The sequence below is a fragment of the Spea bombifrons genome, chromosome 12, assembly GCF_027358695.1.
Source record: "Spea bombifrons isolate aSpeBom1 chromosome 12, aSpeBom1.2.pri, whole genome shotgun sequence".
NCBI lineage: Eukaryota > Metazoa > Chordata > Amphibia > Anura > Pelobatidae > Spea > Spea bombifrons.
In genome coordinates this window covers 10,250,885-10,269,780 of record NC_071098.1, presented here as the reverse complement: position 1 = coordinate 10,269,780, position 18,896 = coordinate 10,250,885, and the positions used below count along the sequence as shown (strand labels likewise).

General features: G+C 46.0%; 1 protein-coding gene across 6 annotated transcripts in view; it reads right to left on the bottom strand.

The window, feature by feature from the left end:
* RERE (arginine-glutamic acid dipeptide repeats) overlaps positions 1 to 18,896 on the bottom strand; it is a 127,939-nt gene that overhangs the window by 61,507 nt on the left and 47,536 nt on the right. For all 6 annotated transcript variants that reach the window (XM_053452294.1, XM_053452292.1, XM_053452297.1 and 3 more), the window contains one exon: positions 7,537 to 7,988. In XM_053452294.1, coding sequence (XP_053308269.1) covers positions 7,537 to 7,843 — 307 coding nt within the window. In that variant the 5' untranslated portion in view covers positions 7,844 to 7,988. The remainder of the gene's footprint in view (positions 1 to 7,536; positions 7,989 to 18,896) is intronic.

The window sequence follows — 18,896 nt, the reverse complement described above, 5'->3', positions numbered from 1 at the left end:
TCAGGAGGCGTCTGAATTCATAATTTTATCTCCCAACCATCAAAGGCCTGTCTGCCGCCGACAAGGAAAATGGAAAGGCTGGCTCGGTGTGACCTGGCTTTGTGTAATTCATTTACAAGATAAAATAAGTGAAAATATCCATCACAGCACCTCAGCTTCTGCAAATGATATGTCTCCGTACGGGAGCAGGCGAGAGCGCTACATCACACCTCGTCTCTGCGGGCCCATCATGGAGACCCGAGAGCCGCCCTGTCACGAAAGGAGATTGTAATTAGAGGCTACGGGAAAGAAGCGGAAGCCGGATCACCTTCACTGCACAAACAATTTAGCTTCTGACCATGACTTCAGCCACCAATGTTTAAATGTCTGACATGCACCCCGATACCCACGCCAGCTGTCACAGCCACGGGGTACACAGACCCGCTGTACTCAACACCAAAACAGGCCATTATCTCCAAGCGCTCAACCGTACGAGACCGCCCGGGACACAGCCGTACGGCAGGCGGCTCCAACCAAATGCATCGTTTATTCAAAAACAGGAAATCTTTATTAGAACTGTATCTGAAATTCAGGGCTCCGCCAGGATTGCAACAGGTTTAACCCACGTGCTGAACGTCCCCACATCCATTGCCGAGGTCTCTCTGCAGCCAGGCTTCATGGTCCTACCACACATGGGATAAGAGTTGTGAACCAGTCTGTCCTACTCCATCACATACGGCTTTAACCAAGAAAAAAGACAAATCCATTAACGCTGGGCGCTCAAAATACAAATAAACATTTCACCAACCGCCATACGTCCAACTAAACACAGATCTATAGAGAAGCATCTCAGCCACGGCCCTGACCTGTTACTACAAAGGGTGCAGAGACTCCGAGCCCGTCTGGGAATGAAAGAGTTACCGTGCACGGATCCATTCCAAAAGCCTGTATACAGGATAATAAAATCTCACCTCTGTTGTAGATATGTTTTATTAAGCTGCTCTAATTGCTTTTAAAAATCAGCTCTGGAGGAGCCCATTAAACGCTCCTCGGCTTTCTTCTTTGAACGGACTATGCTATATAAAGAATGGGCCGACACGTCGGCTTCTTTGTGACCAACGTTAAAGGCATCGATCCAGGATAATATCCGCATCAAACATTCTGTGGCCTCGTTATCTGCAGGGCATCCCAAATCAAACGCCTCGGGGCGTTCCACAATGTAAAGCCCTCTGAAATAAGGTCACCAACAATGGAGCAAATTACATTTGTTAAAGCCATATTGGAAAGGGAAAAAAACCCAGCCATTGAGTTATGTCTTCTGTCCCACCAAACCATTCTGTGTGTCATTTTGCATTCTATATTGTATTTGCGCGCAGGTTTGTGGTAGCTCCGCCGTGAGCCCCTTTTCCTTCATACAGCCAGCGATCACTTGTCACACCGTTTGAGAACTCAATACCGCATTAATTCCACCGAACAATACTACAGCCGTCTCGCTCTCATCCCAGCTCTGAAGCCAAACAGAAATGAGGTCTGGCTGAAGCATTGTTCTTGGGAAATTGATGGCCGAAAATATCCAGGCACAATGAAAACGGAGCGGTGGTGGGGGGTGCGTGATCGGAGCCGAGGTTGTAGGGGGGTGCGTGATCTCCAAAGCTAGGCTGCTTATAAAATACACGGGACGCCATCATAAAAAAAGCCTGCAAAGCCAACCGGGAAATAACCCACAAAAAAGAAGTATTCCCGGATAATATAACACGAGATCTTCTTTGGAATGGGTTGGCTGAAGCGTGTTCCTACTTAACTGCTCAAGGCTATTAAGATCCGCTATTTAATGCTAGTGACGGCATGGCGACCTTAACGTTATGTCACCTTCATGTCACCATCATTCCCCGCACCGGTTAAACGCGGAGAGGACGAGCGTCGGGATATATATTTCTCGGGGACTCGTCCTCGCGTGCCACACAACCCACTCCCACACATGTGAAGGACACCATCATTCATCTGTGGATTCTCTACGCAGTCAATTTGCTTTCCCATGAAATATGCACAAGGATTTATGGTTCAGGCTCGGCGCTCGTGCCTCCGGCAAATGAGTTTATTATAAGCCAGTATCACAGGGAATCCATTTCCGCCACATTCCTCCCCTGCTGGAGTTTAATATTCCATCGACAATGTAGATTTCATCTGTTTAAGCTCGCTGGTGCCTACCTCCTGATTGTACGCTAACCAGGACGGCAGGCGATTGTGATGCGCAGCGCCAAAAGTCACCATTATATACGGCGGTGTTACACATCATCAGGGTCCCTCAGAAGCCCCCATGTGACACTAAAAAAGGGATTTACGGGAGAAATAACCGCTTTACTAACATTATGACGGGGCTTTAGAAACCGCGCAAACCTCTTATCAGAAACACAAGGAAAGGAAACCAGGATCTAAGATGGTCTAAAACACGTAAAAAGAAAATGAACTAAAGAAACGCTCTACTAAAATGGATAAAAAGGTCTTAAGCAAGTCACGGGTGATGTCATCGATACGCAAGCAAACCACGCGTATAAAATAATCAAACGTAATCACCTGACTTAACACCGAGCACTACTGAGGAAAGGGCGCCAGGCAGGGGTCCGAAAGGGTCCGGCGCCAGGCAGGGGTCCGAATAAAGGGTGTGATGGGAGTTGACGGGAAAAGGAACAGTAATATAAGTCGCTGACAGCAGCGTCTGCCTTCTACCCGTCCGCAGGATCCGCGAGGATAAGGAAAGAACACTTGGAGCATCAACCACTATCGATGCCTCAGAGAGAGAAGCTCACCATCTGTCAAGCTATAAGCAGCTTCGGCTCACAAAGCCTTCTGAATAATACCCGCCAAGCAGCCCTGTTCATGGGGGCCGCACATCATCACCTACAACCAGGGGTTTGTTACCGCAGTACAACAGGTGCTATTATTCTGCCCCAGACCGGGGTGCGTCCACGCCCCGTGAACATGCTGCGGTCAGACCTGTCCTTGTTATGGGGTTTGTCACGTACACCTGATGACCCGCAGGCCTATGTTTTGTTCTCCCGGCAGACTAATGGACAGTCTTACACGTGGCATTGTGTGTAACAATTTATGGATGTCACCGGCAGCTGCTGGCAACCTCCATTTTTTATGGGAACAGCTTCCTGAAAAGGATGGCTGCACACAGACGTGCCAATCACAAAATGGCTGCCGGGCACAGGGGGCTTTCCATGTCTCAGACAGCACCGTCTACATATAAACATATACATACAAACACACACATATGTATACATATACACATACATATACAGAACCAGAAAAAACCCCAAAGAATCCCAAACAGCTTATAGCAAACGTTGCTCCTGCAGACAAGACCCGGATCTCTCAATATTTTATTGCATCTACCACTTCCATGGACTTTCCTCCGCAAAAAGTTAAAATGTTCATTTAGGTCCAACTAGCCAAAGACAGCCAACCCATGTAACATGTCTGCTCTCTCATCACTGGGGACTGGGTACAAAGTATCTGATGTGTCAGATCTCACGGTGTTTTGTTAAGACTGCATGACACGGAAAAACAATACAAAGATTGCCAAAAATAAATAATAAATAATTGGGACGCGGCTATTTATCACTCTCTCTGATCGGGGTTCACATCGTTATCTCTGCCATAGGCTACATACCGGCTGCCAGACTAACCAAGGACTTTAACTGAACAAATCCTGGAGACCTGAATAGTTTCTAAACTCTGCGTCTATCCTGACGGTGGTCTCTGCTGAAACCTAACGAGGGTCTCCTGCATGCGCAGCAGCCGCGGGAGCTCTGGAGTAGAAAGAGGCGGCCTCCTCCTGCAGCCCCCTAGGCAATCCCTAGAAACTCTGCTCCTTGCTGGCAGGCCTGGCCTTTCTCAGCTGGTGTGGCTGTCACGAGAAATAGAAGGCAGTGTCTGGAAGGATGACAAACACACGGGTCAGCGACACGGGAGAGCCAATAGCTGTCAGAGAACGAGCCAAATTCCTGTATTTCAATTTAACTAATGTCCCTCTACTGCCGCACGCGCAGGGAAGGCGGGGGAGGAGTGCGATACACCGGGCCGGGGGCTAAGGGGTTAATACCGTTACGAGGTGAGAAACAGAGGTTATAACCTCAACCGCCATGATAGTATGATGATGCACAGCGCCTCGGCTCAGGACAAAGGAAGGATTGATATAAACAGAGCTGGCGGAGATTCAGCTTCCTTACTCATTAACCCCAAGGGGCAACGAACATGTAACAAGAACATATAAAAATAAGATATGGAGGGATGAGAGCAGATCAGCCCGCACGCGTGTCACGATCAGTGTGCCAGACTATACAGAAAGGTTAAACCATTAGCGGATTTATCATCGCGGCAACAATTAAAGCTCTTCGCTGGCAGAAGCATCAGTAAAAGAAAAACAAGCAATCATGAAATGTTAAAATCCAATATAAGAGAGCATGAAACATGCCTGGCTATTTCACACGGCATACGCAGATTATTATTATTTAATACAGCCGGGGAAATTGCCCTTCATGCATCCCATGGCACAGGCTGGGGTCTGCAGTACAAGGAAGAGCAAGAAGATGGAGAGTGCAACAGAAAATGCTTCCCCTGTCCTCGCTGTATCTTCCATTAGGGAATCCATCACTCCCAATCCTAGCCTCACTGGGGGTATCATCTCTCCTTAATGTGCAGCACACCCCCTCACCGTGACATTTCATCACTCTCCTGCAACGCCCATACAAATTACTTGGTGCTCATATAATATTAAATACCCCGCATATCCCGTCAGAGTCATTAAAACACTTCCTCTACTTCATAAAGCACACTATTTAATCTAGAGTTAAAGGAAAAGGTCCATACCGAGAGAACACATGCCCCATAAACACATAATGGGGGGTAGGCGACCATGTGGTGCAGTCGCTATAACCAATGTTCATTCTCCTTTCTGACCTTACACCTCTTCCGATCATCGACATCGTAGCCTACAATCCCTTTCTGAAAGTTAATGCCCCGAAGGGGGGCTTCTATATGGTATTTTACTGATGGGGTCTTGAGCCTAATTCAACACAGATTACAACTTGCTCCCTCTAGTGGCTACATACCGGGAGTACTAAAATATGTCACAACACAGCCTGCTGCCCCCTAATGGAGCTGCCCCCCATTATCATCATCTTTTATTTAAATATCCCTGTCCAAAACGAGATAATGTGTTAAAGGGGCTGCACCGAATGACATATATTACACGTGCTTTTCCTTACTGGTGAAGCTATGCGTCTCCAATACCAATCTCCAAAGCCCTCCAAAAGTTGGGGTCACCTTTACTTCCCTATGGAGGACGTCACCTTATTGCCTTCCTTACATATACTAATTTACACGCGGCACGACTAAACCGACAGGTAACCCCCAACTACTAACTCCAAGCCCCTATAGCGATATAATGTAAAGTATTCCGCGGGCGCTGCGGCCGTGATCAGGACGCAGCCGGCAATGCCTCGGCTAACGGCTGTTCTTACTGACCGCGGGAATCGATATCCGCCGGCAGCGATGGATGGAAGCCGGGCTCTGCACTGCGCAGCCTGCAATAAATCAATTTGTTGCCATAGTGAACAGCAATATTAAAGATTGATTGGGGAGGGCAATGGGGGCTAACTGGATACATGCAAAACCATGACAAGGCCACACAATTACACAAGAGGTGTTAAAAAACTGAAATAAGGGCTACGTATGCGTGTGTGAATCCTCAACCAAAAAGCAATGAATGTTGGTGAATATCTCCAATTTCTCCCAGACCACACTAGCCATCCTCGTGGCCACGGCCAGGGATAACAGTACGCACACCATTTGTACACCACAGACCCCAAATTAACCAGACGTTTGGTGTCCCATACTGCTTCACCAATGAAAACCACATTGCGAAGTATTTTGTTAGTACCTTTCTATGCATTCATTTCCTTTAAGGAAGAAGAAAGCTAAAAGACCTCAGGAGAAGCTGCAGCGTGCCGCCCCAACCCCACAATTTGTGGCAGGTCTGGCCCTTTAAAGCGACCACTCCACTGAAGATGGGAGAGCTTTCTACCCGTGTGTGTGCGTGTGTACGTGTACACTTGTGCGTGTGTGTCTTTGGGGGGGGTCTTGTCAGCCTCTTGGAACCCTCGTATAAGCTGGCAGCGTGTATAATGTCCATGCATGCCGGTAACGCATAATATGCATTCAGCAGAGCCAAGGTTACACAGAGGTGACCAGCCAGGCCACGCTTGGGAAGCCAGACTGAAATAACCATTAAGTGTAACAAATGTTTCACAACTCAATAGCTGTTTATAAACACACACCGCATACACAATTACACCAATTATCAAGACCAAAACGTATCAAGACCAAAAGTTGAGCAACTGTTACACACGGGAACGGTGCCCGTCAGTGACAAACTTATGGTTTTAAGTCACGTTCGGGAGGCTATGAAGGTAATTTACAATAACCCCAAATCATCCTCTTTCTTAACGTGCCGGTTGGCGACCGAATTCCTGCTGATCCAGTGAAGTGGCTGGCGACTAGTGGCATACAGCAGGCAGGCCACGGCAGCGGGGAGCACGCTCGGGACCGGCTCGGGAGGACTACCGCTAAACCCCCAAGCGGCCGCCTCTGGAAACTCAGAACCTCATCTGTGTAACCTTTACAAATTCCTCTAAATCCAGAGGCAGCGTAACAGCAAGCTGCACTCCAGCCCCAGTAGGCTAAATATGTTATTTGTATTAAGCTCCGTCTCATGCAGAGAAAGGGCTGCGATGCTGTGAAGTGCGAGGCAGTTTAATGACACGAGGCAGCTGCAGTGATTTATCCTGGTTCCATACAAGCTGCTGCCGCCACCCTTTCTTCACAAATCCAGATTGGAAACCATTTTTCTTTTCATCAACAGAGGATGATTGGGGGGGGGACTACTAATCACTCCAGGAGATAATAAATCAACCATTACCGTATAGAATGTAAATAACTGATTTCTACTGTGGACATGGATCCATACCAACCTGTTCTCAAAATTCATAATGATCCCTCATTTTATGGGACAGGAGTGAGGAGGATTTAAACCAATTACTGGTATTACTTGATCCAGCCCCAAAACTAAATGAACAGATTATACACACACACACATATAATATATATATATATATATATATATAAATATGGGGCATTTTGTAATGATACCCCAACACACAGTTCTCCAGGTGCTATTCAGCTGCATTCCCATGATGCTCAGTGTGGCCATATAAGCTTATCACTAGCCAACAGCCAGAACAAGTTGGGAGATTGAGGTTAGCTTTCCTCGCCCAAGCACCTCAAAGTAAGCACAGCGTTAAATATTTTCGCAGCCTTGCTCGAGTACAGACAGCTATTTATTTTTACTTAAATATACGCCTTTCATTCTATACATATTCTCCTCGCACTCCACCGCAGGCACGTCCTGCTTCCTGCTACGCGACTCTTCTGAAAACGGATCTCTATACATTATTCAGCGCACGCTTAACATCGAGCTGGATGATTTCTTACCTCCAGGTCTGTAGACCACATCGTCCTCCGTGACATACGAAGTGATCTCCCCATTAACAGACCTTTCATAGCGCGACTTCTTCTTTGGAAGCTTCTTCTTGTTTTTCTTGGCAGCCTCCTCAGCCGTCGCACCATTGTTCTCATTGTCCTCATCCTCACTGTGGTCGCTCTCGGCGTAGTTCTTGGCACCACCTTCGAGAGTGCAGCTGCGCCGGGGTCTAGAGTTCTCCCCATCGCGGGTCTTGTCCCGTTTCTCTCTCTCTCTATCCCGGTCCTTGTCTTTATCTTTTTCCTTGTCGGCCGTCATGATTCGCCACGTGCCTTCTTCTGTCCTCTCACGGCTGGGCCTCCGTGAAAGGTAGACAGTGAGCCTGGGCTTCAGTCTTCTGAATTTATCACGCAGTTCCAGGAAAAATTGGACCACTCCAACAACCCCAGTGCTTCAAAAAGCTCTGTTCAAAGAGAATAAAAGTAAATTAATGCATTTTACATAAGACCGAGCTGCTTACGAAAATGAAGCATAAATACACACACACACATTCTCACTCAGAGTACACCCCAGTCCACATAATGTGTAAATCACCAGGATTCCTAAATATGTTACTCTCCAAGAAACCACATGTATTCAAATTTCATTTAATAAAAAAAAAACAAAAAAAAACGTGATGGATAGAGGCAACCAAACGGAGATCAGAAGGTCTCTTTGTACAGTTTTCTATTTATTGTGTTTTGAAGGCCGGCAGATATCACAGAGGTTTGTCCTATTCATACGCTGGATTTAAACCTTGCATTCTTGTGATTGCCAAATTTCTGAAGAATGGGAAAATGTTTGAATTACAGGAACCGTAAGTCTGAAATAAAATCTACGTGCGCATATACGGAACGGCTGCCTGATTTGCTGCTATAAGGGTGTCCCTTGGATGACCCGTTTGGACAGCTGTGGCTTATACATAAAAACCTAGCAGTGATCCCAGTATTCTGGGCGTTATCCCGGCCCAGGCATTCGAAAATAAATATTAAGCGCAGGTTAGAAGACCAGATGAGCAACGGTTCAGGAATGAAAGCCGGACAGTGGGCATATATAGCGCGAAGGCGACCGGGTCTGTAAACGATACAATCTGTGATTTCAAGATGACAGAACCCACACGGCAAAGAACACCAAACAGGTCAACAGCCGGCTGCTTACAGACGCTTTCCTGAAATTGAATCATACTGCAAACATTTGCACTGGTTTGTTCGCTTCTAATCTAAACATTGCTTCCTCTCCTACCTTCCGCCTTCCTGCTGCAGACCTAATGAAGCTAAACAGACACAGAACCCTCACTTATCTTCTTTGGGAATCTTTAAAGTGTTCTGTTGACTTCTTGGCACCGGGGAGGGAGGAGGGAGGCCGCGAAGCCACCCAGCCAGCAGAGTCAGGCAATAAAACCACTAGCTCATGGAGTTCCTCAAACAGATCAGGTTTCAATTTCCCCTCATCTTGGCAAATGTTTTCAAAATGATGAGACGATCAGACAGACTGACAACCCGAACAATACATCTATTTATGTTTTCTAATACCCCACGCGCTGGAACGGTCCCAGCACAGCCGACGACGACGTGGAGCTGCAGGGCCTGGGGTGGGAAAGAGCGCGCTGTCGTCGAGCAGAGACAGGATCTGGTATTAAGCACCTTATTAGGATTAAACCGCCGTGATCCTGGAGGAAACGCTGTGTGAATTAATCCTTTATTGCTTTCACAGATTCAGATCTCCTCCAGCCCCTGAACACTTTGTTCTTCCACAATGCCAGCTGAGAGAGCCTGAACGCGGCACAACATATGGGGCCCGTTTCACTTCCTATTGTCCTCGCACGGAAGATAAAATTGTTAACTGCTACCACTTTTACCGTGTGCTCGACCCGTCTCTGCACTGCAGGTTATCGGTTACCATCTAACGCACCTTTTCTTTCATCATCAAACATCCCTTCGAAGCAAGCGCAGAGTCGGAAAGACGTAGCGGAGTCAGGTCTGTTTTTATTAGCGTTAGATTTAGTATGGTCACTCAAAGGACTGATCAAAACACTATTTTTACAATATTAGTGCCTGCACTACATAGTAAATCTAAAAATGAAGAGAAACCGGTTCTTCAGCCATAAAGCGAGAAATGAATCTTTATAATTACAGATTACAACAAAGATGGAGCCTTGAAAATGCAGCATTCCATGCGGCAATCAGGTTTCATTCAACGTTAAGCGAGTACAATTAGACTGACGAGCGTAACCTCGCGGTTCACAGGTAACTCTTGGGTGTGTTCACAAGGGCTTGGTCTTCAATGCAATGTTTGTAGGAGTCACTTGGCCAGAGCCGCGCGGTATGTTTATTTAACCCCGTTTCTGTAGACATGGAAGCAGAATGTGTCACCTCTGATCACAGAAAGGCAGGACGTGTTCTCAAAGTATCAACGGGGATTTAGATTACGACTGCTAGAAACATACTAAGACTAAGCAGCGGAACTGAACACGTCATTCTCCAAGCATATAGACAAGCGAGGAGGCATTTCCATTACACGTTGTCAAATAAAAAGTCCGCTTATTGAACCTTTCTCCTCTTATGACATCAAGTAAATCAATTTAGGCTTCCCTGGCTGAATCCAGAATTTAATTCTGCTGCCTTGGGCAGGCAACCATCCAAGGAACCAGCAATGGGATTTGAGCAAGGCCCTCGCGCCATCTGCACAACGTCAAATCAGCCTGCACATGAAGACAGCCAACGGACGGGGGGGGGCGCAGCTCACTACTGTACTCCCGCCGGGGTCAACGAGGGTTTTCTGGAAAACCTTGAAAACCAGCAAAATCAATGGCGGTTGTTTTTCTCTCCTGCCAAAAATGAAAGGTTATGCAGCACTGTCCAGGCCCAAGGGCAAAAAAGGGGTTACATTTGTTTCCCTGAAGACATCAATTGATATTTCCTCCCAGCTAAGGCTTCCTTTTTATTAGACACCAGAGGGAGAAGCACAAAGTCATGTAAATCCAGAAACAGCTGGGATGCCGAGTAACCCTGATCAGCAAAGAATAGATCAGAATAACGAGACGAGCAGGAAAAACCGGGTCAGGATATAAAACATACGACGGATTCTCTATCAAATCCCCACATGCGGCGAGGACTAATGATAACGCTGACAGATCCCCATTACTTGCATCCCAGCAGGCACTGAGTGCAGGAGAATTAGGCATTTAAACATTCTGCCTCCTGAAAATGGTAAACTAGAAGCAGCGTGCTCTGGAAATCGGAGGCTGCAGAACGCAGCGAGAAGATTTGTTTGAGAGAAGCCACGCTGAGAGCACTCAGCACTACCTGGCACCCACTGACACCGTATCGCCGTACACTGCAAGCACAACACAAACAAAGCAAGCAAGCAAGCAGGCTTTAACCAGGTGAAACCAGAACCGCGTCCCCGCTAACCTCACAGAAAACAAAATGCTAGCTCGCCAAGGGATTTGCTCAGGCCTTATACACTAATAAAAAGAAAAAATGAATACAAACATCAGCCAGATTTATGATTAATCAGCTGATCCACTTAGCGTCCAACGCCATGCCCATCCTCCGGATCATAAAGTGTATACATAACATCCGTAACGCAGACGCTGTATTCTGCATTATGTTAAAATATCAATCTGGTGCAAAGTAAAATAAGACAGGCATAGAGACTTAAGGAGCCGTAGCGTTGGCCCTCGGGTTTCTTCAGTACTGACACAAAAACATGTAAAATAAATCGGTTTCACCACCACAGATAATATACGGGTAAACTCACTGCGTCTGTCATCATGCATTGTATGTAACACGCTCTGCAACATTCCACCCGGGAACATGCTTTATACCACCAACATCACAGGACATGTTTATACACCATAAATCACCTCTGCCAAGCGAACATTATAAATAATAAGAAACGATTACCCTTTAACATACCATTCAAAAGTCAATACTCGGCCTCAGCTGAACCAGCACGAGAGCAGCCTGGCAAAAGAACATAAATAGGGGAGGAATAAGCACGTTAGTCCTAAGCGCAGGAAGGTAAAGGCCGATATTAGGAGCGAAGCGCATGTATGCGAGCTGAACGCCGCGATCGGCTCCTGCTACCATTTTAAAAGGAATTAAATCCCCTTGACTTTAACGAGAGTGCAATAAGGGACTTCAGTATCTCCAGTAAGTAAAGAACGTGTGAACCCGGCCCACTGGAGTCCGTACACAGCGCGTTTTACTCCCAGGCTGGGCGGTTACTGGTAAGATGGCAGTTGTTGCCGTGGTACATACAAAGTGGGTTTCTCCTTACCTTACTGTAACGGGTATTAAATAGGTTTACGGGGTGTACTAAACAGTAGGATGCGGTCCGCATACCATAAATATACCCAACGGCCAGTGACGCCGGGGGGGGGGCTCGGTCGGGGGGTACGTCTGAACCGAAACAGCCAGGAAAATAGACCCATTATATGTACTACTTAAACATAAAAATGTCAAGAATTGGAACAAATTGTGACTTGCCATTTCAGAGAAACCCCGAGGTCAGGGAGTCCAAATTACAGGCCCAACCGAGATAACCGTGTACAGACGTTACACGCACATACAAAGCATCATGGGATTAAAATGGGACGGAAAACGTTCAAAACACTAGAAGTCCTGGAAATCGTCTATATTTTCTCACGCTACACGAACGGGATAGCCTATGCTGGGAAATGGCGGCAAACGTCTCCCCGCCAGCGTTCCAAACCAGTCAACTGTCAAACGGCGAATACCGTTAACTCTTTACATGAAGGCCGCATGGACATTAAATGAAGAAAAACAAACCGGCTGTAGATTCTTACCGGCGTGGGTCTTTTTTTTGGCCTGGATTTTTGGCCATGAATTGGAAATATAATTCTCTCGGATATAGGATCAAAGGTTTTTTGTTTTTTCCAAAGAAGGTGATCTACGTTGTGTTTGATATAAGGTGTTATTTACCGGAGACGTCAGGAAGAATAAATATTCCCGCTCTGACTTATCTACAGATCTGCATTTTGTCTCCTACCTTTCATGTACACAACTGCAAATTGCAGGCTTTTTCCTTCCTCTGCTACAAGTTGACGTGTTAGAAATCCAATTAATTTATTTTTCTGGAAATGCCTACAGTGAAAATACCTAGGAAAAGAATTATACACACACATACGCATATATATATATTATATATATATATATATATATATATATATATATATATATATATATATATATATATATATATATATATATATATATATATATATATCCCCAACGGGGGGGGGGACCCTAAAAACCTGCAACTGGCGGACATCTCCATAACAATTCCTGCCGTCCCGTTACGTCGGGTATTTGCTGCACAGGTGAACGTTTTAATATTCTGCCAAACTACATCATGCAGCACCCACTCCGGAAATCCACAGTCTTCGAAAGGGGGGATAGGGGGAATAAAAAATAGCGAATTCTGATGAACTCTTAGAATCTCCAAAACAGGATTTGTGCCCCAAATTATCCATGAATTACGACAGGTGCTCATGGGTGGGAGCAGGAGAAACATTTCCGGGCGAGAGAAAAGGTGTGATGACGTTTTCAGCCTCACAGTATTCAGTGTGCCCAAAACCATTGGCAACAGATCGGAAACTGGTACGTGCCAACACACCCCGACACACAATGCCAATCGAGCCCAGGACAGAAAGAAGCCCTCACCCGGCCTGTACCTTCCTCTGCCATCTACTCTATGCACCTGGAAGTCATTAGAATGACAGGACCCCATAACTACATCCGCTATGAGCATTAATACCCAGCTAAGAGATTTATGTTCGCACACACGCTTTCCCAGATAACATAAAAGCACAGACCTGTGAGAGGAAGAAAAGACGAGCTGCCTGCAAAGACGACCAGCCAGACGAAAAAAGGACACCAAAGCGTGCAAAAAAAGAGCTCATTTTTCTCGTTTCGGCTGGCCAGGACAGATACGTGTTTAAACGAGATCTGTGTTGGTCATGTGCTCCAAGTTCACGCCGTTCTTCCCGTTCCTCTATTGCAACATGAAAGGGGCTCCGCGGCTCGAGGTGCGCCTGTTGTATCGGGTTGGTCTATTAAGCCCTTCAAACGGTGCAGCCCAACCTCTGACCAGAGCAAGCGACACAAGTCACGTACAAACCAATCACAAATCTGAACGACGCGTCTTCCACGGCTGAAGAGTACAAGCCTCTGCTCATAGCATAAAGGAAGAAAACGGGATACAAAAAGCCAACATCGTCTTTATCTGTACGATCGCACGAATGGCCACCACCATCATACATCCCTCAACCATTTGATCTTAAATAAATCCACTTGCCAAATGTAAAGGGGGCGCTGTAGATCACTGCCTCCAACGACAAACGCTGGTGTATGTCAGATTTTCTAAGGACAGGGACTGTAATTAGCCAGCTCCCCATCTTGACAAAGGCTGCGTATAATTAAAGTAAGAGATAAGCAATTGTTATGTAAATGAAACCCTTCTGTTTACAAATAATAATAAGCGCAAGCTGCAGGCACATATAACTCCGAGGCACCCGATTAAGCTGCCTCCCTGCAATATACTTGGAAATTGACAGTAAAGAACCATTCAGCCCATCTAGTCTGTTTTGTTTGCTGTTAATATTGAAAGTGCCCTCCTCATCCGTTTCTGTAAGTCAGATTGCTATACTATACAAATGCTCCTGTTTACCTGTTGTACAGCGCTGCGGAATAAGGTGGTGCTATATAAAATAAATCATAATCCATGCTCTTTTACAAATGTTACGTCTTCCTTCTGTTTCTCAGCATTCGGATGGCTACAATTTTCTCTAATTATTTTCCTCTGCAATTTTTTCTCACGGCCAATTATGATTCTGTAAAGCAATGCAAGCAATGTGCTGTAATCCTGACCTCGCCTCAGGCAAGCAACCCCCTATAAAATCGGAACCCATCTGATCATCACTACGGTATAAAACATCATGCAGCATGCAGACCTGTTCTCAAACACGATTTAAATATGTCATAAAAAAGCAACGCCGCCTTTCTGTCCCTTTAAACTGTCTGTGTGTCTGTGTGTGTGTGTGTGTGTCTCTGTGTGTGAGATAGGCCTTTGGCGCTCGAAGGGTTCAGATTTATACACCTTCCTGAGAAAGAACACTGTGGCTGGGAGCAGGGAAAGCAGGTGCTTGTCACATCGTGTTACATTATATCAGGCTGTCACGCTGGGCACAAAACACACCATTTAATAGAAATAAATTCAAAAGCTGGCAGCATTAAAATGTAAACCTGGAAGAGAGGAGCTGAAAAGCCCGCAGTCGGCTGGTAACATGGCAGGATGTTTTTCACGCATCGCTGCGCATGTTACCGAAGCTCCAGCCCATTTCACAGGCTACTAGCAAAGTCATTAGGCCATCACGGATCAACGTTTTCAGCACTAAATTATTTACAGGAAATTCACGGCGTTTTGTTCTCGCGCTCTCGACAGATGTTTCTTAAAGAATACTCGACCAAACACAACCGCCAACCACCTAGAGGAAATAAAAAGGAGAGACGGTCCACTCCGGAACACTTCCTAATGGGGATCGCTCGACTCCGGAACACTGGCCTCAAATTTACAAAACATTTAAGCATAATGTAGCTTAATACAAAAGGAAAAAACTGGAGGAAAACAGGTGCGATGGCATTAATGCGCAGGCAAAGTCCATATCTCAGGCAGCCAGCTTCTGCTTTAGGCATTTGGTTTGGTTTATCTTCCCCAAATGAATCTGAATGAATCGCTGTCTGCAGTTTAGGAAAAAAAAAAAAAAAAAAAAGGAAAAAAAACGGGTTTTCTGTGTGTTTATAGGTAAAGCATAATTTCAAGCATTCCTGTGCGTTCACGTGTAACCAGATGACGCGACTGTGATGATAAATACCCTGCGGTGTCTGGGGCAGTATTTACAACGCGGTAGGGTTCATCCGCTTAGCAGCCATCTTTATAATATCACCAACGTGGGTAAAGATGAGGTATGGATTGACTATGCTGGCCGTATACAGGATAAAAACCCACTCTGCGCACGCAGAGCGGTGATCCTCGGGGATGGCATCATTCACTCGCCTGTACCCAGTTACAGCATGTTACTAATGAATGAAGAACATTTCCATGTACATTCTGGCTAATGTTACAAGTGTCTCTTTATATACATTTAGGGGGCAGCACATGGCTGAAACATTTTTTTTTTTATCTCACGTTAGTCTCGTCTTTTCCTTGTTGAAATATAACATTCAAAGTCAATGACCATCCAGTTTAAAACACAAGACTCATTTTGGTTAACGCTTACTGCAAGCTGCATTATGCTGGATTAGCATCACAGATGAGCAAACAGCAACGCAAAACAGATCCAACTGGAAACCGGCCCAAAAACACTTCCCTCTGACGCTGCAAATGAGGAATTACAGCGACTGAGGGTAGCTAGGGAGATAAGGACTGCAAACACAACTCAGAGGCCTGAATCCAAAGGCACTGGCAAGTTACCCCGGGGCAGCCGAGGGAAGCGTCCAATGCAACTGCCTGGCTACATTTGGAGTCGTCCCAACAGAGGGTTCAACGCCAATACCCAGAGAGAATAAATCTGAGGACTCGTCTTCTCAGCTTGGCTCTTACCGAAGAGATGCCAGAGAATTTGAGTTGAAAAGAGAAAAGGCAAATGTATGCTCCGTCACGTAAGGCGGAGAAAAACAATTAAACCGGATTGCTTCTGTTTATCCACGTCGGCTACGGGATTTTGAAAGCGCACTTCACTTCTCTGACACTCAAATGAATTAAAAGTGGCCAAATTTCAACTCTAACATGTACCCATAGACTTAAATGGTAACTTATTTACTACTTATGAGCTACATAAAGGCATCACCCAAACCTGACGGCTTCTAAAGAGGCTAAGTTTAGCCTCATGGTATATAATCACAAAGCAGACGTTACATACTTCTCCACCTTGCCTCTCCTCCCTTAACCATGCTTCTGCCCCTCCTAGTCTTAAATCCCCACTCTCCATGTACGGTAGCAAATCTGTAATCATGAGATTAACTCCGCTTATTCATGTGTGAAAGAAAGACTTGATCTTTCCCTTAAAGTCGATGTGAAGCAAGAATGGGCTGACATTTTCCATAATACCCACCAAATGTTTTATTTCCTTTTGCGCCCAAACTCTACCCGTTTCCCATCATAACAACGCTCTTCTGATAGAGCTGCTGGGGAGACAAAACCCACCCTATGAGCTCTGTTACTGAGCAGCGATACCAGATTGGTTCTTTGATGCGATATTAAAAACGTCACTCAAAAGCGTAAGAGGATACGGTAATTCTGTCCGCTGTCGGTTGCCGCAGCCTACGCGGACATTAAACATGCTGCTGTCGGCTGCTGTCGAGGTACCTTGCGGTGGCGGCTGCTGACCTGTCACAACATGATCACTTAACCTTAATGGTGTCTCCTGCTTTACCGCAGAAATTAAGCTTTTATCTGCATACACCTCATATCCACCAAAGGGAAGAGCAAGTATTTAGCTTTAAAGCGGGTTCTAAAGAGAGCTATAAGTCCATCCTTTCACTGCCTCATCGCTCAACATGTGGCTTCTTTAACCCCGAACCATGGGAGTCAACAGACTCTGGTGCTAGAAGAGTTAAAGAAGGGTGGCTCATGGAGCACAACGTGCTGGATTCGGGGAAACATGAGCTATTAAGCAGTCATTTGTATTCAGGACCGGATATAATTACATAGAAGTCTGATAACCCAACCATATAATGAAATCGTAATTATATAAAGAGTTACAGACATTTTCCCAAACCTGGAGAACCAATCTTGAGAGCGAGAGCCGAAACATGCTTTGGTGGGATGCGGACCAGCTGCAAGAATGGAAGAAAGTCAATGGAGAAACACATCCTGATCTCTCTACAGGCACTAAAGCCGAGCGCTGGGTATCGCCTTGGGTGGTTGGTATTCCTGTAAGATGCCTGCTGTGGCCGTAGAATGTTATTATAAATGGATAAGAAGGGTTCAGGCAGGCGTGGGGAGGTAGGTAGAAACAACCTCTTGGAGGAAAAAAGCACTCGGCAGGCAGGAGGGGAACAGATCTAATCCAGTCGCCAAATCCCATGGAAAACAAAACACTGACAACTAGAACATCTGTGCGGCCCCAGACTGCAGATAATCAGCGGGTTCTAGGTGTGATCTAGAAATACTACTACTCAATTTGGGAACTTCACACATCAAGAAGCGAGAAATGCAAAATGCTGGTCACGACAAAGTGAAAGGACGAAACGCATGAATGTAAGCGTTGTGACGTCCATTATTTCTTATTATAAGAGTCCTGCCAATTCCCTTTCTCCCATGTTCTGTAACTCAGGGGCCCAGGCAATGCATAGAGACCCCGGCAGAAGACGAGCCCTGGCTGGGTTTCAGTAACACGAAAGGCACTAGAGATGGTACTCATCATCATCATCATCATGTAGCTCACTCGAGTGGTACAGAAGAACAAGCCTCAATGCAGCCCGCTTCGGCATCTGGCAGATGTTTGCACTTCGCATTGGAGGAAGGGAATTAAATCCCATGTCGGAAGGGAGAGAAGGCAGGGACATAATGTATACATTTCAGTAAGAATACATATATCCAGGTTTTAACAGGGCTAACAATAGCTACAAATACACCTGTTACAAAGAAGGCCGAGAACACATTGCATCCGCCATCACAAAAGGGCAAAGTACTTCCGAGCTTTTATGCTCCCGTAGCCGGTAAATAATAGTTCTACGTAATGAGCAGCAAAGCCTGGCGTTGGCTGCATTGTGGAGCGGCACTCAGGCACCACGGAGCTATGTAAATAATGAGTTCTATTTAGCCACGCCGCTCTACAGTTTAGCATTCAAAGAAATGTCCCAGACCTTCTCTACTGTCTGCTTCCTGAGGGAAACCAATTTAGGAAACAAAAGGCTGTTAGCCATGGCACGTTGGGTGGTGCAATTCCCCCTTTGGCGTTACTCTGTGCGGCCAAAAGTTTTTCCTTCCACCGACTCTCGTCTTCAGGAGAGAGAGAACGTGTAAGAGCAACAAAGAGAGAAACAATACGAGATGCGCTGGAGAGAGACTTCCACCACTCGACACATTGATTTGTCTGCATTTCCGGACCGTCTTACCTGGAGCTACATTATCACACCTACTGAAAGCCGTAACATCACTAGCCAGGTGCTCTACATACACAACGGATATCACACCCGGGATGAAGGGTCACAAACAGCCACATCAAACCGCAAACATTTTAACCGCGTTACACAGAAATCCAGCCGGAGCGGGCGTCAGACAGCTCTGCGTTACGCTCTAC